This window comes from Galeopterus variegatus, unplaced genomic scaffold, assembly GCF_000696425.1.
Source record: "Galeopterus variegatus unplaced genomic scaffold, G_variegatus-3.0.2 Scaffold3334, whole genome shotgun sequence".
Classification (NCBI taxonomy): domain Eukaryota; kingdom Metazoa; phylum Chordata; class Mammalia; order Dermoptera; family Cynocephalidae; genus Galeopterus; species Galeopterus variegatus.
The window spans coordinates 27,065-52,634 of NW_007729445.1; the positions used below are offsets into that span (position 1 = coordinate 27,065).

At 47.2% G+C, this 25,570-nt stretch overlaps 1 protein-coding gene across 1 annotated transcript; it reads right to left on the reverse strand.

The window, feature by feature from the left end:
• Positions 1-4,939: 4,939 nt before the first annotated feature.
• CST9L (cystatin 9-like) lies at positions 4,940-8,445 on the reverse strand. Its single transcript, XM_008584683.1, has 3 exons — positions 8,245-8,445; positions 6,139-6,249; positions 4,940-5,145 (listed from the first exon to the last, which is right to left on the reverse strand). The coding sequence occupies exons 1-3, from the start codon at positions 8,437-8,439 to the stop codon at positions 5,065-5,067; spliced, it is 387 nt and encodes a 128-aa protein (XP_008582905.1). The 5' UTR covers positions 8,440-8,445; the 3' UTR covers positions 4,940-5,064.
• Positions 8,446-25,570: the final 17,125 nt, after the last annotated feature.

A 25,570-nucleotide genomic window follows, 5' to 3' on the forward strand; every position in this document is an offset into this window, starting at 1 on the left:
AGATCTTGCCTTGGCAGGCTGCCTTCTCTCAGTGTTAGCCCAGCTGGGTTCAAGAAAGAGCGATTAGGGTCATTCTTTAGGGCCACCTCTCTCCTCCAAGGAAACCCACCTGTGGGATGCCAGTGAAGGAGTCTCTGCTACTAGCCTTCCCCCTCCTTGTCCTGGGTGTGGTCTGTGTTTCTAGGGAGAACTTCCTCTCCACTTGGACCCAGATGTGTCTACACCTACCCTGTGCATGTCACTACCTGCTCTTGTTATCTGCTTCTTGGTCCTGCAAGATGTGACTGTGAAAACTGTTGCCCCTGAGGTTTCCTGACCCCAGCCCTCTGTGAACTCTGGACCTGCTCCACACACCAGACCCCTTCTTCCTCCTGTGCAGTTGGCCTCTGCCCCGCCACCCAGCCCGTGGTTCTCCTGGATCTCTAGCACGCTCAGTTCATGCCTGTGCCCTAGTCAGTGGGCTCTGCGGGTTCTGATCTCTGGTCTGTTTTCACCTGCAGGTCCACGCCCCTGTAGGGAGGTCACACTCTGTGATGTAATCCCCATCTGTGACTCTGCCTCAGTGAGGGCACCTTTCACCTGCCAGCCTGTGGCCTTTGGGTCCAAGCAGCTCTCAGAAAGCCACAGACAGTGTGCAAGCACGTTCCACTCTGCCCTTGGAGTGGAGGGCCCCCCAGGTGTCTCCTGCCCACCTGTGCTATCAACCCAGCTTCCTCAATGCCTGACCTCTGGACTTTGTTTCGGCCAATGGCACCTTCCTCCCCAATCCTGCCAGGGCAAGGGGTCACACAGCCCACCCCGGATCCCAGCCTGGGCCTTAGAGGGAGGAGGGGGCCGTGCACCCCCCTGAGCTCTCAGAGATTTTGCTTTTATGTGAAAATCCCCAATCAGTGTCCAGCAAGTTCCTGGAGGTGCAGAGAGGTGGGTGTTTGTTCCAGGCTGCAAAGATTGATGGGCTCCAGACCATCATGGGTGGGGGTATCGGGGGGGAGGGGTTGAGGGGTCAATGTACAGGAAACACATACAGGCACTGCTCTGCCAGGCAGGCTGAAGAACATTGCAGAGCATGAATGCACACATTGTAGCTACACTATTTCCCTAGTGATGGATCATTCGGTTGTTTCTCATTTCTGGTGCATACAAACAGTACTGTAGTTGAAACCAGCTGCTAACTACGCCAGGCAATTGACTAAGCTGAGTAATTGCCTGGAGTTCCTTTTATGATAACAAAGTGCCTTTCCACTTTCTTGTAATGGTCAGATGATCATGAATTACTACTGTTTAAGGTTGTTTTTTTGTAGAAGCCCCAGTCTCTGAAGCAGGACGAACATGTTCAGAGGANTTTAAGGTTGTTTTTTTGTAGAAGCCCCAGTCTCTGAAGCAGGACGAACATGTTCAGAGGACCATGACTTCCAGATGTCACTCAGAACCAAAGTCACCCCCCACCCCCCTGCATGGAACAAAAATTCAGAGCTTTACTGGAGCCAGAATGTTGGACACAACTAAAACGCGAGGGGTCCGTCACCATTTGTTGCAGGACGAGCAGAAAATGGAGTGAGGTTGGAATGGGCTTATCTCCTACCAACCAGCTCCTGCCAACTTGCATTTTTTGTAATTTTGCCTATAATTCTCTATACTTTGAGTTTCCTGTAAAAACAAGTCACACTTGGTCTGGGGAGCAGATATGAGCACAGCCTCCTGACTTCTTGCTGGCTGGTCATGCAATAAAGTTCTTTGTTTTCACAAAAGCCAGCATCACAGTGCTGGTTTTTTGTGTGCATTGGGCAGCAAGCCTATTGCTCGGTAATATAGTGAACAATACTTTTCCAATATCTTTGTGAAATTACACAAGTATTTCTATATAATAAACGACTAGATGAAGAATTTATGTAAAAGCTTTATACAAATTTAAATATATTATTTATTTCCAAACTGCTAGTCACTTACTAATAACCTATGCATGATTTTCAAATTTTGCTTCATATTAAAAGCACTTGGGGAGTTAAAGACCCCAGGTTATACCTCACCAATAAAATAAAAATCTCTGGGAAGGGGTCCAGGAAGTGTTTCTGAACCAAGAAGGGGCCTGTCATCCACCACACCATGTGACTAAAGAGTCTCTCATGCCAAAGTTTGCAGCGGGAAAGAGCAGTGTTTGAGTGGCCAGGCAAAGGACAACAATGCAGCAAAAGGAGTTTGAAACCTCAGACTCCCAGATAGCCTAAAATGACAAGTATTTATAGAGCCAAGCCATGAGTCAGGGTCCTGGGAGCCATGTGGGAATCTGATCTGTCCTCAGTGAAACCAGCATCTTGCTTCTGATCTGGGGAGTGCATGTATTTTAGCAGGTCTTCGGTCTCTGGTGGTCTTGCTTCATCTGCAAAACAAACTTAGGACTGGTGTCAGAGATGAGTGGGTGCCGGATGATCTCATGACTGTGGTCAGGTCACCCCAACCTCAAAATCTGCAAAAAAAATAAGAATAAAAATAAAAAATCTGCATGTCAGTACTGTTGTCTTTAAAGAAAAAGCAGAGGCAAGCATCTGGTGAATCTAAATCATTTCTGAGTATTGTTTAAATTATCACTTCATGTTTAACTGGCTACATTTTTTTTTTAAAGATAAACATAACATTCTTTAAGTGACTGTCCATAATCTATTCCCTGTTACAAGTTTCCACTCTTTTTATCTAGAGTCTAGGTGCTTAACTGCCATAACAGCTATAGGCTAACTATTAAACTGAGCAAAATACACATTTCTAATCTTAAAATAGGAAATCAAATCTGTGGGTGTTGGTTTCAGAAGCCAGCAGTTTTTAAAAGTTCCCAGGGGTGAATTTCCAATGTGCAGCCAAGTTTGAGAACCAGTGTGCTGCTGTCAGGGGTTCTCTCGGTCAGCCAGGCCCTGGCTCCGGATTTCCCTGGCCATGGCCACCGAGTGATCCCCAGCAGACTCCCAACCCCCCCCCCCAGGCAGGACCAGATAAGTTGCCCTCTGCTGTGTAAGCCGAAGAAGGATCCCGAAGGTGGGTGAGTGCACCGCCCCCCTATTCAGCCCACAAAGGAACACTCAGACGCGGCGGGGGTTCCGTCAAGCAGTTCCGTTTATTGTAACACAAAAGATCATATTTATATGCTTACCAGGTGGAGATTTCCAAGCTTAGGCCAATCCTTGAAAAGGTCAAATGTGCATGTGCCTTGCCTCTCTAATTCTTAGCCTACTGATCATGCACTGATCAAGAGCCCGGAAAGGTGCAACTACCAATAAAAATTTTTGCAGAACTAAAAGTGACACTCCCCCTTTGCTTCCTCTAGGCGCCATCTTGTGTGGACCATGCGGGTGGGGAACTTAAACAGCCGCCATTTGGTGTGGCCTCCTTTCACCCTAGAATTCTAAATTCTATTTTCCTAAAATAGAATTTATGAAATCTGTGTCACATTTTCTATTGTGTGTGTGTACAACATTCAAATATATTTTTTACTCCTACTGATTTGGGCCAACTAATGTATGAGCTGAATCCACAGATGTTTCTCCAGGGCACAAAGAAATAAGAAAGACTCCTGGGTTATGGCCGATCTCGGAGAGTGACACATCATTCAAAATCTACTAATTTTGGTTCATCCTATGACAAGAGTAGCAGGAACAAAACTTACCAACCCATCTAGGACGTCTACACAGCTCATGACCTCTGAGCTTCAACTCAGTAAAATCCACAATAGGACATTGTTTTAAATTTCTGAGAGAACTGGAACCAGAGGAAAGACACAGACCACAGACAAAATACACTAAGAGCAATTAACGCAATTTCTAAAATACTGGAGTTCCTTAAGAGAACTTTTTACAATCTTGGCTGCAAGTGCCAATCACCTGGGGACTTCATATATTTCTGATGTTGGTTGTCAAACTTTCTGCTACAATAGAGAAGGGGTGTTGCCTGGAGTCTAAGAAAATTATAAAATGAAACCTATGGGAGGGGAATCAAAGTAGAAAAGAACTGTAGTAGTGTGAAAAAGCACCACCCTCTGTGAAATGGGACTGGAAGCTGAAGCAGTTCCTGCCTGTGACCAATGCTTGTGAGCCCAGCTCTTATAACAAATGCATGGGAAAGTGTCGGCCAGGAAAGGGACATTCAAATCAGAGTCCACAGAAATCCAGGACACAGAACAAAAGACCCCCCAGTCGTTCCATTCTGGAGTATTCCTCTAGAAGGCATCACCAGTGCCTCCCTGCCCAAATCTTGTTCCCACCCTCCCATGCCTCCTTCTCTCTGCCCTCCAAGGCTGCTCCCCAACGAACACTCCAAAGGAGAGACTTGCTTGGCAGGTGGGCGTCTGCCACCATGGTGGCAGGGAGTGGTGTTGACAGCTGGGGAGGCCCAGCTGGGACCGGATGAGGAATACAGGCCTCAAGGACCAGATGAGGACATGGGGACTGGCGCTGCCATCTTCTCAGTTGTCAGTTGAGCCCTGGAGAAGATGTTCTGGTCATCGAGTAGCCCTCGGTGTCCACAGAGGGCAGAGTCTCCTGTCAGCTTCAGTGGCCCTCCCCTGCCCCTGGGCCTGGGCCTGGCCCTCTGCAGAAAGGCCACCCACTGTGAGCCTGGTCCTGGGATGGCAGCAGAGGGGACCCAGGTGGATGCTCACAAGAAAAATTGTCTGCATTCCTTTTGAGTAGGTGGATGAGGGGCATGGGGAAGTTGGAGAGTGAATGAATGAATGAACAGATGAAGGAATGGAAGAATGAATGAATGAATGAGCACACAAACCCACCGCTGGAACCCCTACATGAAGTGCCTCATGACGTGGGGAGTTGGATTTATTCAATGCTCTGCACCTGCAGCTGGGGTAATAACCATGATGATGACATAGTCTCCATCCCATATCACTGGCAGCGACATCCATGGAAAATGAACGAAGCAGGAGAGGGCAAGACTGCACAGGGACCTGAAAGTGCTGAGATGCCTTTAATTCTGCTGGTACTTACTGCACCAACCTGCGACTACAGACTGTCACACCCCAGAAGGAAAGGGACTTCTACAGTGGAAAGCCAGGGCCTTCATCCCCACCTATGTCTGCACACAGGTGCTGTTTAGGAGAGTAAACTGGGTAATCCAGGGTTGGGCATCCACATGAAAAGAGCAGCGCACCTGAAAAAAAATTGTAATGCATAAATGAGAAAAATGCAACGCTTTGAGATCATGATGCATTAAAACTAAAACAATTAAATTAAATTAAACTTAAATTTAAAAATAACAAGCAAAAACAGTCCCCTGGGGTCAGGGCTTGTAAAGCTCACGGCTCCACCTGGACAATGGGCAGAGGTGGCTCAATCCACCAGCCTGAACCTGGGGCTCCTGAGAGGAATCCTGGTTGGAGCCATCACCTGCACCTGAAGCATCCCATCCACTCACAGCATCGCCAGCTCACACGATGCTGGATAAGCTGCCCCTCCACATGTCTGAGGAAGCAGAAGACTGTCCGGAGGTAGGCACCCACTAGCTGAGCAGCAGCTTGCAAACCCACCCAAGGGAAGGCTGTGGGTTGGAGGGAGAAACAAGCCTCACTGATGGCATCACCCTGATTGAGGCCCATCCTCAAGCTCCAGGATCCCCTGGATCACACATCAGCCATGGGATGATGAACTCGGACTGAGGGGGAACAGCCAAAAGACATGAACTAGAGAGAAGTGGCTGCGTGTGCAGATGAAATAAACAGTCCTCCAGTCCCCAAGAACAGGAGCAAAGAAGAGTAAGGACCACATGGAAAACATCATCTGCCTGAACCTCTAGGGTCTCTTCAAGGGACAGGGCCGGGACCCAGAGTGGGGCTCCAGCCAGAGAGGAAGGCCATCTGGACGTCTGCAGGGGGCCTGCGGTCAGCCGCTGGGCTGTGAGCAGAGGGCTCACCCACAGTGCAGGGAGTCAGGCTCTGCCTGCTCAGAATGACCACCTTCTGTCTCCCAGCGAGGGGTGGGGGGCGAGGGGAGCCTGGAGACCTGTGGCAGAGAGGTCAGGAACCCTCCTTCTGCCCCAGAATTGTCCCTCGATGACTCTCCTAAGTCGCCTCCCAAAGGCTCTCCTTGACATTTTCTTTCATCCCTAGTTGATCGGGATGTTGTGGGGTTTATTTTAGTCTCAGACCTTTTTCTCTCCTGCGCCTTCTTGCAATGGGCAATTGTCAATGTCTTCATCACGCTTTTTACAAACTGTGCGGCCCAATTCCATGTCGATTAAATATATCCAAGAAAACATCTGTCAAGAAGAAATTGTAGAAACTTCTGTGAAATACTTTGTGGAATGAGAAAAATGAAAAGAACCAAATAGAAAAGTGAGTAAAGAGGTGATGTGCATATGCATGTAAATAAAGATCCACATGTCCTGTGCAACCTCTCTTACTTCCCTAATTTCTGTTGTATTTCTTATTCCACTTTTCCTCTTAATTCTCCATTTCCCCATTTAAGGATGTCCATGCACTGGAATCCTCCCTGCAGCACTCTTCCCAGTGACTAACACCAGATGGTCACACGGACAGGGCAATGAATACATAGGGTGTGACACATTCACAGGATCTGATTCTGCACAGCAATGAACCCGCACATGCTACAGCCACACCCGATGACAGGATGACTCTCAAACCTGCACCTGAGCAGTATCAGCACATGCTGAATGATTGCTTTTACACAGAGCAGGAAAATGGCCCACGATTAGAAATCAGAGTGGCAGAATCCCTTTGGGGGATGGATCTAGATGGGAACGTGGGCAGGGGCAGGGAGGGGCACCTTGGGAAGCTGGGAATATTGTTTCATGTGGTGTTGACTGCACAAAAGTGCTTATCTCGCAAAAGTTCTTCTTTTCCTTATAAAGACATACAAAAAAACAAAAATCAAACAAACCAAAAAACCTCAGGAACACCCAGACATAGAGAGAAAACAAATTCACCCAGAAATCTGTGCAGGCTGGAACACATGTCCCACAAGAATGACCTAGAAATTGTCTAAAAGGTTGACTTGGGAGCTCAGAAATCCATGCAGGTGACAATGATGCCCACTCATGCCCCAACACACACCAGCAACACACTCACAGCTCACGCCCTGACACACACTAACACACACTCACACATTCATTCCCTGACACACATCAACACATTCACACACACTCATGCATCCACACACGTCCTGCCCCTCCTTGCACGGTCCCAGACTCTGTGCTAGGCCTGCGCTTTGTGTCTGGGACAGCGACAGTAGAGGTATCAGTGCCGCAGGAGCTCCTTTGGCCTCCCAGAGTCTGGTCCTGGGGATGCAGCCTGAGGACGAGGCAGATGGCCTACGAGCCAAGTAAAGATGAGCACAGCGGTGTCCGTGCAGGGGGAGTCCACGGCACCATGGCTTCAGGCGTGCGGCACAGACATTCCACTTCGGCCTCCACATAGACCCAGAAGCCTGCACGTCTACCTCTGACAACCAGGTGACCATCCCCTCACCCTGGCCAAGCTTGCTGGGGGCTTTGGAGAGTGAGAAGCTTGCTGGAGCATCAGAGTAGTACCCTCCAGTGGATCCCCAGGACTCCAAGTACAGGATCCTAACCGCTCAGCCCCACCTGCCCCTGCACACATGCAGCAGACACGGGTCCATGGACTTTGAGGCCGTGGACTCTCCGGTGGCTGCCTGCATTGCTATTCCCAAACCTCTGCATGGTGAGGTCCTTCCAGGCATGCCTCACAGAGGGACCTTTCCTGACCACCCACCCAAATAATGCCCTCCCTTCAACCTTCCTCACCTTCCCAGGACCCTGCATCACTGCGCTGACTGCACCTGGCCACCTCTCACTATTTGACTCACGAATGTGGGGGCCGGCTCACTTCTCTCTTCACCCAGCACAACATACCCCTGAGACCAGGTCCCTGGCCATCTCCCCCACGGCTTCCTGCACACGGGCCGACACACAATGGACATCGGTGACTTCTGCGTCGCACACCGCTTCTCTCTCCCCCACACAGAAGCTGAGCTTCTGACTCGATCATTTCCTGTCTGCTTATCTTCTGTCCTCCTTCTACCCTATTTTTCAGGGGCTACTCAGTAAGAAAGCAGCACTGAGATTTTCTGATGATACCATGAATTTTTCTTAAAAATATTTGCCAAGTTAGAAAATTGCTTGCTCTTTTGTGCATGGCAAGGGTCCACCGTCCACCATCCCTGGCCGGCTGCAGGGAATGTGGGAGCCACAGCAGGGAGACACCCGGCCACTCACCTGGCGCTGGCTTTTCCGGACCCGCAGAAACTTGTAGGCGAACTCATCCTCCTGGTCTTCGTTGAACTGAAACACGGCATACTCCGCAGTAATCATGACATACTGCAAGTTCTTATCGATGTCTACAAATTGGAAACTGCAGATGTGGGCCCCCAGGATGAGGAGCCCCACAAGCAAGGCCACCCTCCGCAGCATGCCTGTCCTGGTTGTAGACTGGGGACAAGGACACGTGGCCGAGGGGTGGTGGCATGGCTGCTGTTGGCACCCTTCCCTGCACTCCCACACAGCCCTGCCCATGTCTCCTCCACTCCCCCACCTTGTCCCTCCCCGCCATCACCACCAAGCAGAAGGCAGAGCAGGAGGCCACATTTTCACCCCCTGGCCACCTGAGCCTTTAACCCACGGGCATGCATCTGCCTGCTGCCTGCACATTTCTGGGGCTGCCCCAATAAGACCTGGGTGGGAGTCTCAAGCCCACCTGGCTTGTCCTCACGGTGGTGCCTCCCAGGACTGGTAGTGTCATGGGAACCCCTAGAAATAATGGTGGGCCCTGAGTCCTGGGAGTTGAGGGAAAACTCTGCCCTCCTGGGGCCTGGGCTGCAGCCCACACCCTCAGGGAGCCTCAGGAGGGTACAGAATGAGGGGCCAGTATCGGAGGCTGGGAACTGTCCTCCCACCATCTGTGGCACCTGCTGGCCGACTCACCATTTTCCCTCTTGCCCCAAGGCCTGGCTATGCTTGTGCTTAGCAAGGAAGAGGGGTTTCTAATGTCCTGGGGTAGGCAGGGAGAACTCCAAGACAAGAGTGAAGCCAAGTCCCCGGCACGAGCTCCAGAGGGATGCACGTGGACAGCCACCCTGCCAGTGAGAGGGCATCCAGGGCTGGGGAAGGGCAGGTCCTGCCAAGCACTTGCTGATGTGCATTGTCACCCAGCGCCGCCACTCTGTAGTCCCGGGTCCTGAGCCATGCCACCATGTCAGGCTCTTCTTGGAGGAGCTGATCCACACACTGTCTGCCTCCTGGGAAAGCCATTAGGAAGAAAAGAAGGCGACGGCACGAGCAGGCTGGGAGGCATGAAGGCTGACCATGCATGAGAGGCGCTCATTCCAAGACAGCTTCCCCACCTTGGCTGTGGGGCACCCACACACTTATGCTTTAGTGACTTCACAGATGGTCCCATGGCCTGGGCCACAGCCTTGGGAACAGGTTTCAAAGGCAGAACTGAGGCTGCCACAGGAAGAACTGGAAGTGTGCACAGACTGAAGGACACAGTTGCGACCACCATCCTGCTGCTTCTGGGGGTGAGGAGAGGAAACGCCCAGCTCAGGCACATGGCAGTACGGCTGCTTGACATGTCCCCGGGTGGCTGGGGCATGGTGCCTGAAGAACACTCTGGCCCATCAGGCCAGCTGTGCTGCAGAGTGTGCTGGGGCCTCCCTGTTCCCCACCTGAAGAGCCATGTGCTCCCTGTTCTTGTCATTGTCACCATTCCTGGCTGCAGGTTGATTACGGTTTCTCATGGTGGGCTTCTGAGGTCTGCAGGGTCTGTAACGAGGCCCCGACTGCCTTCTCCAGTTCCAGATCTCTCTTGCCAAGCGGTTAGCAGTCTTATTAGGCCTCTCAACCTACCGATACTGGATTTCTTGCTCCTTTCTACAGATCTTTGTTTTCTCTTTCTTCTTCTATGCATTTTTGCTGTAATTTTCATCCTTCTATTTTCTCCACATTCAGTTTGCAATTCTTTGATTCTTGAGATAGAAACTAAGGTCATTGATTGCCGTCCTGTCCGCTGTCCAATGTGTGCAGGTCCACATCTGCAACATGTCCCTTCAAAGCCCCAGGTCAGCAGCGTCTGCAGGTTTGTGCCTTCAGGAGGCTGTAATGATATACTTTAAAAAGCATATCCTAATCAGCAGTTACCATTTAGAGCAAGAAGCATTAAAAACTGAAAGAAAAAGAGAAACATAAAAGAGAAAAAAAAGCAAAAGCAGTTGCCCAGGGGCAGGACTCCTAAAACTGTAAGGTCCACTAGGACAATGGGCAGAGTTTGCCGAATCCCCCAACCTGAGCCTGGGGCTCCTGAGGCCACCTTCTGCCTCCAGTGGGGGGGCTGAGAACCCTCCTTCTCCCAGGATCACCTCCTGATGCCACTATGAAGTCTCATCCCAAAGGCTTCCTTGTCATTACTTTTCATTCTTAGTAAATTGTGATGCTTCGAGGTTGATTTTATTATCAAACCTTTCTCCTGCAAGAGCAACAAGCATTTGTGAATGTCATCATTGTGTTTCTTTGCAAATTGAGTGACCCATCTCCAAGTCCATTAAAAATATCATCGTCCATGTCGGTAAGAAGAAATAATGTAAACAGCTGCTAAATATTTGCTTTTCATAAATGAAAAAAAAGACACAGAACCAAGTAGAAAAGTGTACAAACACTGGAATATGCATGTGCATATAAATAAGGCTATAATATCGTGTACCTACTTCTCTGTAGGTCAACAGAAAAATGTCCATAAGTGCACCTAAAACATGCACTGGAAGCCTCTCAGCAGCACTCTTCCCAGTGGCTGACACCAGGTAGTCACACGGACAGGGCAATGAATATATAGGTGTGACACATTCACAGGATCTGGTTCTGCACAGCAACGAACCCGCACATGCTACAACCACAGCTGATAATAGGATGACTCTCAAGCCTGCGCCTGAGCAGCATTAGCCAGACACAGAGGGCACATGCTGAATGGTTTCTCTTACATACAGCAGGAAAATGGGTAAGACTGATGCCCATGATTAAAAATCAGAGCAGCCCGATCCCTTTGGGGGATAGAGCTAGTGCTCATCTGGCAAACATTCATTGAGGTGGATATATATGTGCACAAATCTGCTGTGTATGTTGTGTAAGCTTCTATACAAAGTTATTAAACATTATTTTCTTTTCTTTATAAGGAAGTCCAGGAAAACCCAGGAGGCACCCAGGCGTTAGAGAAAACTAATTCAGCCAGGAAGTCTGTGCAGGCTGGAACATAAGTCCCACTGAACTGACCTAGAAATTGCCTAAAAGGCTCATTCAGGGGCTCAGAAATCCATGCAGGTGACAATGATGCCCACTCATGCCCCCACACACACCAGCAACACACTCACACACTCATTCGCTGACACACACCAACACACTCACACACTGCCCTGACACACACCAACACACTCACACACTGCCCTGACACACACCAACAGTTACACACTCATGCTTGACACACACCGACAACACACACACGCTCATTCCCGATGCACACCAACACACCCTCATGCCCCAACCCAAACAGCACACTCTGACACACACTTATGCTTGAAATACACCAACTCTCTCCCCCCCACACACAAACACACTCATGCGTCCACACATGTCCCGCCCCTGCGTGCATGGTCCTGGACACTGAGCTAGGCCAGGGCTCTGTGCCTGGGGTGGCGGCAGTAGGGGCATCGGTGCCTCAGGGCTCCTGCGGCCTCCCAGGGTCAGATGCTGAGGAGGCAGCCCGAGGACAAGGCGGAGGGTCCAGGTGCCGAGCAAAGACGGAGGCAGCCGTGTCTGTGCCGAGGGGAGCCCACAGCTCCCCGGCTTCAAGCGTGTGGCGCACACACGGGACCCTCCACATCAGTCCTGCTGACACGGACGGGCTCGGGGCTCTTCGTCCAAGGACAGCCCTGGCAGGGACTGTCACTCAGCTTTTGTGGGGCTCGCCCAGCCTGCAGCACCCTGTATTTGTTCTCTTCCATGTTGTCGTCGTTGAACCGAGCCACGGCAAACGACACAGACGCCACAAAATAATCCAAATTCTTACTTATGTGTACAAGTTCTTTTTGAATGGCGCTGACGTGAGTCCCCAGCACGAGGAGCCCCAGGAGCAGGGCCACCTGCCGCAGCATGCCTCTCCTTGGGGACGCACGGCGGAGGGCTGGTGGCGCGGCTGCTGCTGGCGTCCCCGCTGCCTCCCCCACACAGCCCGGCCACCCCCAGCTGCTGCCGGCCGCCCCCCTGCGACAGGCACCTGGTCTCCTCCACTCCCCCGCCTTGTCCCTCCGTCACTCTCGAACAGAAGGCAGAGCAGGAGGCCACATTTCCACCCCCTGGTCACAGGAGCCCTGACCCTGCGCGCTGCAGGGCTGCTCCCTCCTGCAGCTGCGACCACCCGGCTTACCCTCGCGCCGCGGGGCAGGCAAGGACAAGGACGGCCGGGGTCACAGCAACCCCTGGCGAGCGGGAGGGAGCAGTTGCCGAGCTGTCCTTGACCTTGGCTGGAGCCCACGCTGCCAGCTGGGCCAGGGAAGGGCAGGGGGGCGCTGGCGGCAGCCGGGGAGGGGCAGGGGGGTGTGGAGGCTTGTCCCCTGCCCGGCCCTCCTGCGGGACGGCGCAGCTGGCAGGTCCTCCCAGGCTGGTGCAACCATCACTAGTTGGCCCTCAAGCCTGAGCCTGTTCTCAGCATCCCTGAGACTTCTTCTTTGACTTGAGGGCTATTACAGCTGGTTTTCTAATTATCTTTTCTCTTATCATCTCCTAATCAAACATAAGTCAAACTCCTAATCCACATAGTCAAAGAACATCCATCCATTCTGTTATTTCTCTTCTTTGAAAATTGGGGTTTTTGTGGGGTTTTTTGGGTCCTGAATATGACCGATATGTCATGTGCTCTTGAAAAGAACGTGTTTTCTTCATTTTTAGGTGGAGAGTGAGATATCTATATATCTCAGCAAGGCCATTTTGTTCAAACTTTTAATATATTTATTCTTTTTACTTTGTCTGGTTTTATTGAGTTTTGTATGGTTGAATTTGGTTTCCTGTGGGGTGTGTTAAAATCTCTCACTATGATTATGATTGTGAATTCATCTATTCTTTTTTTCTCTATATATTTTGAGACTATGTCATGAGTATTTGCACAAATAGAGCCGTTACAGCCATCTGCGTGGTGGCTGGCCATTTTATCATTATGAAATGTATCTCTTTATCCTGAGTAATACCTCTTGCTCCAAAGACTTTGATGTCAGAGTAGCTACAGCTGCAGTATATTTGAGTATTTTGATTAGTATTATTACAATATATCTTTATTCATATTTTTGCTCTTAAATGGTATCATAATCATTATGGGTCTTTGTAAGCATCAAGTGCTTTTTTAAATTAGTCTAAGAGTCTTGCCTTTGGAGCATTTGTCTCATTTACAATTACTCATATTACTGATTATTGATAACCAATATTGCCGTTACTGATATATTTGGGTTCAGATCTATCATATCACTATTTATCTTCTGTTCATCTCATCTGTCTCTGTTCTTTCTTTTCTTCTTTTGGATTATTCATGATCTTTTTTAATATTACATTTTTCCCCTTAGTGGCTTTTAGTTACCCTTTCTTTTACTCTTCTTTTGCTGGTAACTTTAGTGATTGTCACACTCATCACCAGCTGAGTCTACTATATATCAGCACCTTCACCATGTCGAGGATGGTGGGAAAACCTTAGGATAGTATAACTCCTTTGCCCTCTTCTAACATCCGTGTTACTGTTGTTGCATATTTCAGATCTACATGTCTGAAAGCCCACAAAACAGTGTTATTATTGCTCTGTATATCCACTTTCTATTGGTTTCACCAACATGTTCATGCTTCCGCTGTGTGTCACTCCTTCAACATGCCTGTGCTTTCTTCTGGGATCATTTCCCTCCCCCAAAAGAAATCTCCCTTGTATTTATTTTTCATTGGATCTTGTTGATACATCTCCTAGCTTTTTCCAAAAGCTACTGTCTCACTAAACAATTCTACTTCTATGGGAGCCTCTATCCTAGGGGTTCGGCCAAGTCTCCCTCCTTCCGCCTCTGAATGGAAGCATTGCTTCCCCCAAGCATTGCTAATATATGGATTTTAAGATTATAAATTTGCCTCTAAACCCTGCTTCAGCTGCTTCCCAGAAGTTTTCATATGTCTGTAATAGTCTGTTTCTCCTGCTTATAACAAAATATTTGAAACTGAGTAATTTAGAAAGAAAATGAAACTGATTGCTTACAATTTCAGAGGCGAGGAAGTCCAAAGTCCAGGAAACACACCTGGCCAGGGTTTTCTTTGGTGGTGGCTTTATAGCAAGGCAGGGGTCTCACATGGTAGGAAATGTCACAGCAAAGAGAGAGACTCTCGTGTCTTCTTCTCTTAAAGCCCTCAGAACCATGACCCTGACCATCATTATTAATCCATTTTCTACTGCATAGTCCTACAGTCTAATCACCTCTTCAAGGTCCTACCTTTCAATTACCATAATAGGACTTCCCACCTCTTCACATTGTCACAGTAGGGACCAAGCCTCCAACACATTAAACTTTTGGGGAGATGCAATTCAATCCATAATAATGTCATATGTTTATTATCTTTCAATTCAAAGGATTTTCTTATTTCCTTTATGACTTCTTCCTTAACCATGGATTATTTAGAAATACATTGTTAAGTTTGCAGGCAGCTAGAGGCTTTCAAGTTATGTTTTTATTAGAGTTGTCTACTGTGAACAAAGACTATACTCAGAGCCATTTCCATCTTTTGAAATTTTTGAGATTTCTTTTTTTGATTTTCTGAAGATGTTTTTATTTTGCCTTCATTTTTTCAAATCACGTTATCTGGAAAAAAAAATGCTTGTATCCAGAAAATATAAATAACCCTCAACAGTTAAAAATAAAAAGACCCAATTAATAAAGGGGCAAAAGACACAAACAGACATTTTATCAAAGACATACAATTAGCAAATAAATGCATGATAAGATCGTTAGTCATTAGGGAATAAACCTTGCACCATTAACCATTAGGGAAATGCTATTAAAACCATGATGAGATATGACTACGCACTGCTAAAATAAAAAATGGTGCAAACACCAAATGCTGGTGAGGCTGTAGAGAAACTGAATTGCTCAGACATTGCCAGTCATAATGCAAAATGAAACAGCCACAGGAAAAAGTTTGGTAATTTCTCAAAAAGTTAAGCATAAGCTTATCATATGACCCAACAATCCTACTCTTAGATATTTATCCTAGAGAAATAAAAACTTATATTCACACAAAAACCTGTGCACAAGTATTTATACCGTCTATGTTAATTACTGCCTAAAACTGGGAGCAATCCAAACATCCTTCCATAGGTGAAGGTAGAACATCCCTACAATGGCATACTACTCAGCAGTAAGAAGGAGTGGACTATTGATATATGAGCAGCAACACAGGTGAATCTCAAAGACGTTATGTTGAGGGAAAGAAGCCAATCTCAAAGGTTACATACTGGATGAATTCATTTATATGGCATCTGGAAAAGGCAAAATTTACATTGCAGGTAGGGTCTGGGGGGCTCAATAACTGGCATCTACCCACCCTATCCTCTAAACAGGTTCTTGACTCTGCCACAGGAAAGAATTCAAGGGCAGAGTCACAGTAGAAAGTGAGAACGAGTTTAATATAACAGATAAGAAATACAGGTTCTGCAGAGAGCATGCAGCCTAGCTCCAGAGACTGAGCAGGGCCCACACCAAGTTTAACACAAAGTAAGAAATACGTACTTAAAGCTCAGTACAGAGTGCAGGCTGCCTCAAAAGAGTGAGCAGCATTTGCTGAAAGTAAGTTCAATACAAAGTAAACACACTTCAGCCAGTGAAGTGTCAGCTGCCTTCAGGAAAGTGAGCAATAACCCCACCTTGGGTTGGGATTTGGTTTTTAGAGTTTCTCTATCTAATGAATATTCACTCAAGGGGATGGCTCCCAGTTATGTAACACTGAGTCTTGCACATGCTCAGTTGGTCTCTTCTGGAGCATGTTCATTGGTCAGACCCTATCACATGCACCAGGCATATACAGGAATATTTTGTGCTCTCTATTGAGCATGCCCAGCCACTGGATTTGCATAAGACAGTCCCTTGTGGTCTCATTTTCCCCATGTTGGTGCTGAAAATAGGTCTAACTGGCAACAGTAACTTTCCTTTAGGGGAGAACTCAGAGGGGGGGTCTGAAACTTTGGGGAATGGCTTGTTACCCAGAAGCGTGTCCTGAAACCTGAGATCAGGGAAACTGAGCACCTCCTATATTAAAACCACAGTGACAGAAAACAAGTTAGTTGTTGCAAGAGGATGGGGTTGGAAGAGCAAATGACTGCAAACACACACCACTAAGAACTTTCTCTGTAATGATGTAACCATTGTGCATCTTGATTGTGGTATTGGTAGCATGAATCTATAAACGTGTTGATTCATAAAACTGTACACCAGAAAGTCATTTCTGCTAGATATTAAACTAAAAATTTAAAAAATAAAAATAAAAACCCCTGCAGTTGCCCAAACTAAAACAAACTAAAACTTTGTGTTGCTTGTTAAGAAATTGAACCTTAGAAGGTTAAATACAGAATTATCATTTGATGCAGTAATTCCACTCCTAGAAATATACCAAGGGAATCTAAAACATATGTCCACATGAGAAGTTGCACATGAATGTTCATGGCAATATTATTCATAATAGCTAAAAAGTGGAAACAAACCAAATGTCCATCAACTGATAGAAAGCCCAACACATATGGTCTATCCAAATAATGGAACATTACTCAACCATAAAAGGAATGAAGTACTGATGCATGCTACAACATGGATGGACCTTGAAAACATTGAGAAGAGTGAAAGAAGCCAGCCAAGAAAGATCCCATTGTACAATTTTATTCATATGAAATGTCCAGAATAGGGAAATCTATAGAGACAAAGGTAGGTTACATTTTCCTTAGGGCTGCAGCAGAGGCTGGTGGGGGGCAGAGTGGGAATGAAGGGTGATGGCTGAAAGATACAGTTTCTTTAGGAGATGATTAAAATGTCCTAAAATTAATTTTGGTGACTGTCTTACAGCCATGTGAATATTAAAACCCTTTGAATTATGTGCTTTCAATGGGTGAATTGTATGGTATGTAAATTATATCTCAATATAACTGTTACTAAAAAATTTGCATAAAAAAGGTGTATTTACACAATGCTATACTGCACTGCAATGAGAAGGAACCAACCAAAACTACATAAAGCATAGATGAATGGCACAAATACGATGTTGAATAAAAAGAGCTACATACATAATAGCACCTACTGCATAATTTTGTTTATGTAAAGTTCAAAAACATGCAAACTAATCTCTGCTGTTAGAAATGAGAATAATGGTGACTTTTCAGGTGGGCATGACCAGCAGGGACATGAAGGGGTCTTTGGGGGAAGATTATGTTCTGGATCTTGATCTGGGAGCTGATTGCATGAGTGTATTAAGTTCGTAAAATTTCTGTACATTTATGATTTGTGTACTTTTTGTGTGCATGTTGTATTGCAATAAAACATTTATAAAACATTAAAAAATAGGAGAGGATGTATTATTTTCTTATTGCTGCTGTAACATATTACCACAAACTTAGAAGCTTAAAACAACTAAATTTATTATCGGGAGGTCAGAAGTCCAGTATGATTTTCACTGGGCTAAAATCAAGGTGTCAGCAGGGCTGCATTCCTTCTGTAGGCTCTAGGGGAGGATTCTTTTTCTTGGCTTTCTCATCTTTGAGAGGCCTTTTGCATTCCTTGGCCTGTGGTGCTGTCCTCCATCACCAAGGCCAGCCTGTGGCATTTGTCACTCTTTGTGCTCCTGTTGTCTCAGCTCCTTTTACTACCTTCTCATCCCTGCCGCCCTCTTATAAGGACCATTGCCATTAAATTGGGCCCACCCAGCTTATCCAAGATAATGTCCCCATCTCTAGATCCGTAACGTAATCACACCTGCAAAGACCCTTTACCAGGTAAGGTACCACATTCACAGGTTCTGAGGCTTACCATATGGAAATTGCTGGGGGAGCCATGATTCATCCTATCACAGAAAGAAATAAAAGGTCACAAACCCATTCAGAAAAAAATTCCAGAAAGCCCTCCAGCCAAAGCACAATCAGATTAAAACAGAGATTTCCAGAAAAGAGAATGCAAAGAGGAGACAGTGTGGAACAATAACACTATTTTATGTATACAAAGCACATAATTAAATCTAAGTGAATAAAACTACTGTAGCTCAGATATTTTAATGTATTGAGAATTCTTGAATGAAAGAAACATTCTATAAATAAAAATGAATCAAAAGTTGGAAACCAAAATTTGTTCAACTATCTCATAAAAATTCTGGATTTGGATGGAAGAGAGATGGAAAAAGAGACGAATAAAATCATCCCTCATGGTTCATCCTGGGAGACAGAAGAACAGGGAAATGAAGTAGGTATAAAGAGTTCGTCTTTTGGGAGATAAAGAGTGAACACATAATAGTCATGTTCGGGACTACATGTGATTATCATTTTATTTTAATTTAGAAATAGGGAAATGTTTATTTTCATTTGTTTGGAATTAATACTCTGCTGGATTGATAAAATGTCTGCAATTCTTTAGTCCACCTGCGTCCACATCCTTTGCAATGGGACTTTGCAACTTCTCTCGTTGTGAGGAGACTATTTACCTCTACAATGGAATGTGCCAGAAGGATCTGCAGGCCATTTCCTAACTAAGCCCCAAGAGACCCAGAGCATTTCTACTCATGCTCTTGGAAGCCTGCCTCCACCATGGGCATGCACCTGGGCTAGCCTGCTGGAGCATGAGGGGCCATGTGGAGCATAGCCAAGTCAGACCAGTAGTCCCAGCTCAGGCCCCAGACATGAGAAGGAACCCACCCAAGATCAGCAGAGCCACTACCTGACCTCCACTTACTGCAAATGAGGGAGTGCAGCCAAGATTACCCAGCCAACTTGCAGGCTCATGGACTCAATGTGTGCATACTGTTTTAAGACACTACACTTTGGCGTGGCACGTTACACAGAAATAACTAACTCACATGCCTCATGAATACAAAATCTATGAATTAAAATGTATTGATAACCAGGAAGGAGAAGATAAAATTGTCATTAAATGCTGATGATATAATTGCAGGCATGGATAACCAAAGAAAATCATCCAAAAAACTATTTTGGACAAGAAGAGAAATCAGTGCAGTGGCTGAATAAGCAGGAAATCTACACTTTCGACAACCGGGTGGAAAATGTAATGGAATAGCCTATTTGCAATGGCAAATAAATGTAATGGAAACTACCTAGGAAATAAAATTAATAAGAAATAAGCAAAATATAGATGAAGAAATATGTTAAAGACTTCTGAGAACTATAAAAAGGACCTTAAGTAAGCACAAAGAAATGATAAATGTTTGAGGTGATGGGGAAACAAAGAAAGACCTAAGTAAGTCAAAAGTGTAATGCTCAATATTATAAATATTTAGTTTTCCCCAAATTGATCTGATATTTAATGTATTCCCAATTCAAAATTTCAACATGACGTTTTAGTTAGTATACAAGCCAACTTAAAAGTCTGCTTAGAAACATAAAAGTGGAAGAGCCAGCACGCTTCTGTAGAAGAAAGGGAACGAGGGGACAAGAGGTATTACACACTGTAAAGATGGTGGGAGCCATGGCCACACAGCTGCTCCTGCCTCACTCCCAGGAGACCCCCCTGACCAGCACACCAGAGGTTGGGCAGAATCAAGGCCAGGAAGAGAGCCAGATAGAGCGTTTGATCATGGTGGATGGTCAAGTCAGTTGGTGAAAGATGATTATTCAGCAAATGTGGCTGATACGACCAGACAGCCACCTGCCAAGCAAAGAAATGCACAGTTCACTCCCCAGTCATTCCTTCCACCAACACAAATTCCACAGGGGGCCAACAGGTACAAGGGCCACTTCTGAACACCACTCTGACCGCCAGGACGACCACGGCTCTGGACCCTCTGGACCTTGAGGACACATCAGGGGAACCTTGGCTATGTTGGGTGAGGGCACTGGACTACCCCGTTAGGGAGAGCATTTGGGGAGTTCTGCTGGGGGTAGCCCATGTGCCTTGCAGGCTGTGAGGCAGAACCCCATGTGTCTGTTCCCAGATTGGCACGATGCCTTTGAGGTGCTTACGAGGGGTGTGGGGATCAGCAGGCTTGAGGAAAGGGCATTCCTGTACACTGCTAGAAAGAGTATAAGCCAGGAAAGCACGAACAGAAGGGACGCTATGAACGTGGGCTGTCCCTTGAGTCTGCTCCTTATTTCCTAGGCCTCTGGGAGCCGCTGGAGACTCAGCGGAGGCTGCAGTTGTGGTGACCCCAGCTCTGGTGTGCGGGGAAAAGCCAGAACGAACATCACGTGAGCCGTCAGGATGTCACCTGAGTCCAGATGGAGCCAAGGAAGAGCGGCTGGGAGGTGGCCATGGAATGCAATTCAGGGGAAAAGAATTTTATTCATCATTCATTCATTTGTGTGTTCATGCATTCATTCATTTGATGTGTTTTTGAGCAATGAGTTTGTGCCAGCCCCTGGGGATGCAGCTGTGAATAAAAGAAAGACCTGCCCCATGGCACTTCCATGCCAGTAGTCTTCGAGAGGTGTTCTGAAGAATGACCCAAGGGGACCAGGTGACTGTTGGGCACAAGGGATGAGCAGGGTGAGAGACGCAAGGCTCAGCCATTCCTTCCACATCCAGAGCCGCACTAAGTGTCCGCAATAATGATAATAACATCAACAGTAACAGCAATGTCTGTGTTAGCCACAGGATCCGAATAGGAGGGAACTGGTAAGGGCTCCTCATGAGAAGAGGCAGTTCCAGGGAGTTGAGAAGAGAAGCTCCTGATCACAGAACCAGCAGAAACCAGTTGAGACCAGACTCACCAGGTTCTGGGACTAACACACTGAACTTGGAGTGAACTTTGCTCATTACAGTACTAAATGCTCCACCGGGGCGGCAGGTTACTGATCAGCGTAACGTGCCTGCATGAGCCAGTGTGGAGATGAACCGTGCCTGCGTGTGATGACCTCAGTAAACTAATGTATGTTCATGTTCACCCTCAGCGTGAGAAGTGCAACCCTCCCATCGAGGAGATGCTGCTTTGGGAGCGATCCCCACTGTTCTCCTTGCCTGTGACAAGTCATAAGCCTTCCTATCCAGGCTTCTGGTCTTGGTTGCATTTGTTGATTGAGCTCACTGAGAAATGGACCCATTGAGTCTGGTAACATTTGTTGAATACTGTTTAAGCCCTTTGCCTAAATTATCTCTTTTAATTATCACATGATAACTACTTTATACCCATTTTATGAGTGAGAAGACTGAGACATATTGAATGTAAGTAACTGTCCCATAGCCACCCAATTGACAAGTGGTAGAGCCAGACATGACCCCAGACATCTGACTTTCCTGTCCCAAGGGACAGAGGCAGACCCAGAAAGCAATAAAAGGAAGACAGCCTTGCATGATTAGATGGACACATGGCCAAAGGAGTGTCATCCACGTCGGCCTGGGTAGAGGGGTGGGCCAAGCAACCAGTGATCTCCTGGAGGAGACCACTTCTGAGCAAAGTCCAGGAAAACAAGTCACTGTTAACAAAGTGAAGAATAGGGGAAGAATATTCATCTGACTGGAGTCCCCCAACCAAGACTGAGCTAAGGCCGGGGTGCTGGAGACCTGGGCATGAGGGCAGCTGGCAGCCTGAGACCCCTGTAAATGTTGGGCCCACTTTGATGGAGAGAAGAGGCCGCATGCTCTAGGGAAGGTGAAGAAGGGGAGTCCCTGGCTGGGAGCGCAGCCTCTCCTCTGTGGCCAGCAATTCCAACTCCTCCAGCCCCAGACCCACAAAACAAATGCAGCCAAATCAAAATCCCACGGGAACATGCAGCCTCCTTCAAGGGCTCGGGGACCTTCTCTTCTGCAGACAGTCCTAATATACATGCCTTTCTCATCCTCACCATAATTCAGTGAGATACGTTCGTGTTCCTGGAAGACGGATACCCTGGGAAGCCACCTGACTGATTTCCCACATCAGTCCCCTCTGAGCCCAGGGAGCTGTAACAGATCTACTTGGCTGCAGAGGACAGTTTTCATGGGATGTGAAGGCCGAGGACACAAACCAAGCCTGATTTCACTCTCAAGGAGACGCATCCACCTGAACGACGGGGAACCATGGAGAAGCATCAACTGCAACTAGAGAACTTACAAAATCACTAGAATTAAAGAGTGAGTGAGAAATTTTAGAAACCAGCTGGTTGAGCTTCCTCAGCATGTTCACCTATCTGAGTTGGCAGTTTGGTGGCCAAGTATTATCTTCTAGCAGAGCAACTCCAAGCCTGTGGCTGCAGGAGCATTAGGCAAGTCCACGTAACCTTGAAGCTGAGTATTCAGTCTTTCTGACAGCTGGAAATTATGATCCCTTCCATTTTGAATTTCAGCATCTTAAAATATTACACCCATAGGTGCGTGTCTCTTAGCAATACACGTATTGCTCCATGTTGCCAATGAAGAATCCATGGTGAGGGTGGAACTGAGACTTGCATGGAAGACTGAGGGGAACTTGGTGGCTGACTTTTGGGCTCTCAAGAGACAGAATATGGACCCCCAGAGGGGTGGTGAAAGGCGAGTGAAGACAATGAGTCCTTTTGGGGCTTGAGGAGTTTCAATTCGTAGTAGACTTTCAAACAAAATTGCAGCAACCAGTTAGAAATGTAGGATCAGACATCAAAATAGGGACCTGGAATGAAGGTATATGGGGGTCACCTCTACAGAAGCATTGAATGTGGACAAATTGTTAGTAGCTAAGAGTGTAGAAAAGGAGTTCTTAATAAAGGGTTCATGCCAAGGGGTTGGATCCAGGGGTCTATAACCACACTTAAGTTATATGCAGCATTTTATGTAAATGTTACTGAATGTTAAAATGGAAGTTTTACATTACACCCCTTTCTCATAGGGGATCCTTGCATCTTCCAGAGTTAAGAATTATTAACATAGAGCAAGAGGCCAAGGTTTGGGCTTGGGGGAGAGCACTTGTATTGCAGCCAGCAGGGGAGTTGGGGGGGGGGGGGCAGGGGGCAGAGAGAAGAATTAGAAGGGGACAGGAAGAAGAATTAGAAGGAAGGAATATAGGATCAAAAGGACAGGGAGGATGTGGCGTTCTGCACATTGCCTGCCCACCCCTGCAGGGCCAGGAAGGTAAGTGGGTGGCAGGAAGTGACTGACCAAGGGAAGTCCTGTGAGTGCATCCTGGTGGAGGACCAACCACCTCCATCTCCTGGGCAGGCCTCTTTCATTCTGCCTTCTTGCCTTGTGGCCTGGGAACTGAGGGACCTGGTCAGGTGCGGTTGAGTGATCAGGATAAAAGCAGATGGGCTGCCCACTGAGGTTGGAAAGGAACATTTCCAGATCTGCACAGCAGTCAGCGCACGTGGGAGACACTCCATGATCAAACCCCAGCGGCGCTTACAAGAGGGATTCTTTTTGAGGCCCCCAACCCTGCCCCCCATCCTGCCCCACCAAGTGCTGGATGCTTACATATTATTTGTAGTCTTACAACAACTCGGCACATACGTCTACATCATGAACTGTCTAAACCAGACAATAGAAAACAAAATTTTATATTGCTCAGACCATTTTATAATAATCCTATCACATATTGAGCACTTACCATTTGTCAGATCCTGTTTCAACTAGCAAAAGTGTGAGGCTGTGAAAATCAGAGACCAAAAATAGTGGCTTAAACACACAAGAGTTTATTTTCTTCTGTAAAAGAATTTCAGATGGCAACATAGGGCTGGCATTGTGACTCCAAAAAATGAAGAGGACACAAAGCAGCAGGTTTCTTCCATCTTTCTCTCTCCCTTCCTCAGAGCTGGCTTCTGTCCTCCAGGTTACTTCATGTTCCAATATAGCTGCTGGAGCTCCAGCCATCTGGTCGTCATTCCCGGTAGCAGAAAAGGCAGAAATGACTCCTCCCAGGTGAGTCAGCTCTTTACAGTGTGAATTCCCACATGTCTGAAACAAGAATTTCACTTATATCTTGGTCATGTGGCCACTCCCAGCTTTAAAGAAGGCTGGGGAATGCAATCTTTATTGCAGATAGTTCCATACCCAAACAAAAAGTGCAGTTCTCTTACCGAGGAAGGAAAGAGCGAGCAAGATCTGCTGCTGGCCCTTACTCAATCATCACGGCAACCCACCGAGAACAGCTCTACTATCCCACTTATAGCTGCCCCAGTGCCCCAGGGGTGCAGTGGCCTAGCAGGCCTTACAGCAGGCCTAATGATGCACAGCTTTTTGCTTTTTTCCACCTTGCTGTCATGCCCCCAGACAAATTGAGAGCACCCTAGATGCACAGACAGGAGGCCAAGACAGAGCCTTTCCATAATATGCCCTCCATCAACCTCCACAGGGCTCTGAGGAGAGACCCCTGAAGTCAGTGCAGCTCGCTCCTGGGGTCCCGCCTCACCTTCCAACTCCTCTCCCTGCTTTGTGAGTTCTCTCAGCTGGAGAAAGGCAGAGGGGTCTTTCCTAAAATGATTTCAATGGGGAGTGAGAGTCGAGGGTACAACTGTCAGATCCCTTGTACTTCCCGTAGGAAAGGGTCTCACCCATGAAGGGGACTTCTAAGGGCAGCAGCAATGTGTGGCCTAGGAAGACATTTTGGTGATGACTCTGCTTTGTTGTTGTTTTGAAAGAATGCAAAGAAACTGTCCCCTGTGAAGGTGCAGGTGAGTGTAGCTGGTGTGTGCATGTGTTGTGAATCTGTGAGTTTCACTGTGAGTGTGGGTGTTTACATGGGCAGGCGTGTGAGCGTATGTCTCTGTGTGTGGCATGTCGGTGTGTAGGTGTGTGTCTCTGTGTTCTGGTGTGAGTGTGAATATGTGGGGGGCTGTAAGTGTCTGTGAGGGAAGTCTGGCAGGGGGTTGTTAGGAAAAAGACCCTCACTTCCTTGTTACTGGCCTCCCCTGGAATGCGTGTGGAAAAACCTGGCTAATCATTAATGGAAAAACTTGAAACAGGCGGCATCTGGCCCTTCCAGGTACCTCTTACCTGTGCTCACCTGCATCCCTTCCTGTGTTACATGGGAACCATCACTACCTGTCTCTACCTTGCATCTTTCCAGATAGCACCATAAAGGACTTTACAGTAATAACACACAACCGCACTGAGATGACGTTGCACTCTGCGTGCCACCGGACAGGAGCGCCAGCCTCCGCCACCCGCGACTGCCTCCTCCACTTGGACACCGAGGTTGGGGGCTCCTGTAGGGTCTTAACTTTAGGAGACTAGAGTTACCAGCCAGAAACTCTCTGTTCCTCATGCCTGAAAATGCACAGCCTCCGCCCTGCGTTTTCACCTCCTCTTCCTCTAAAACATCTACGATTGAGATGCGCTCACTCTGGGGTTTGCTGACATTCAGGTGTCATCAGCTTCAGAGGTAAGACGCTCTCACTCCA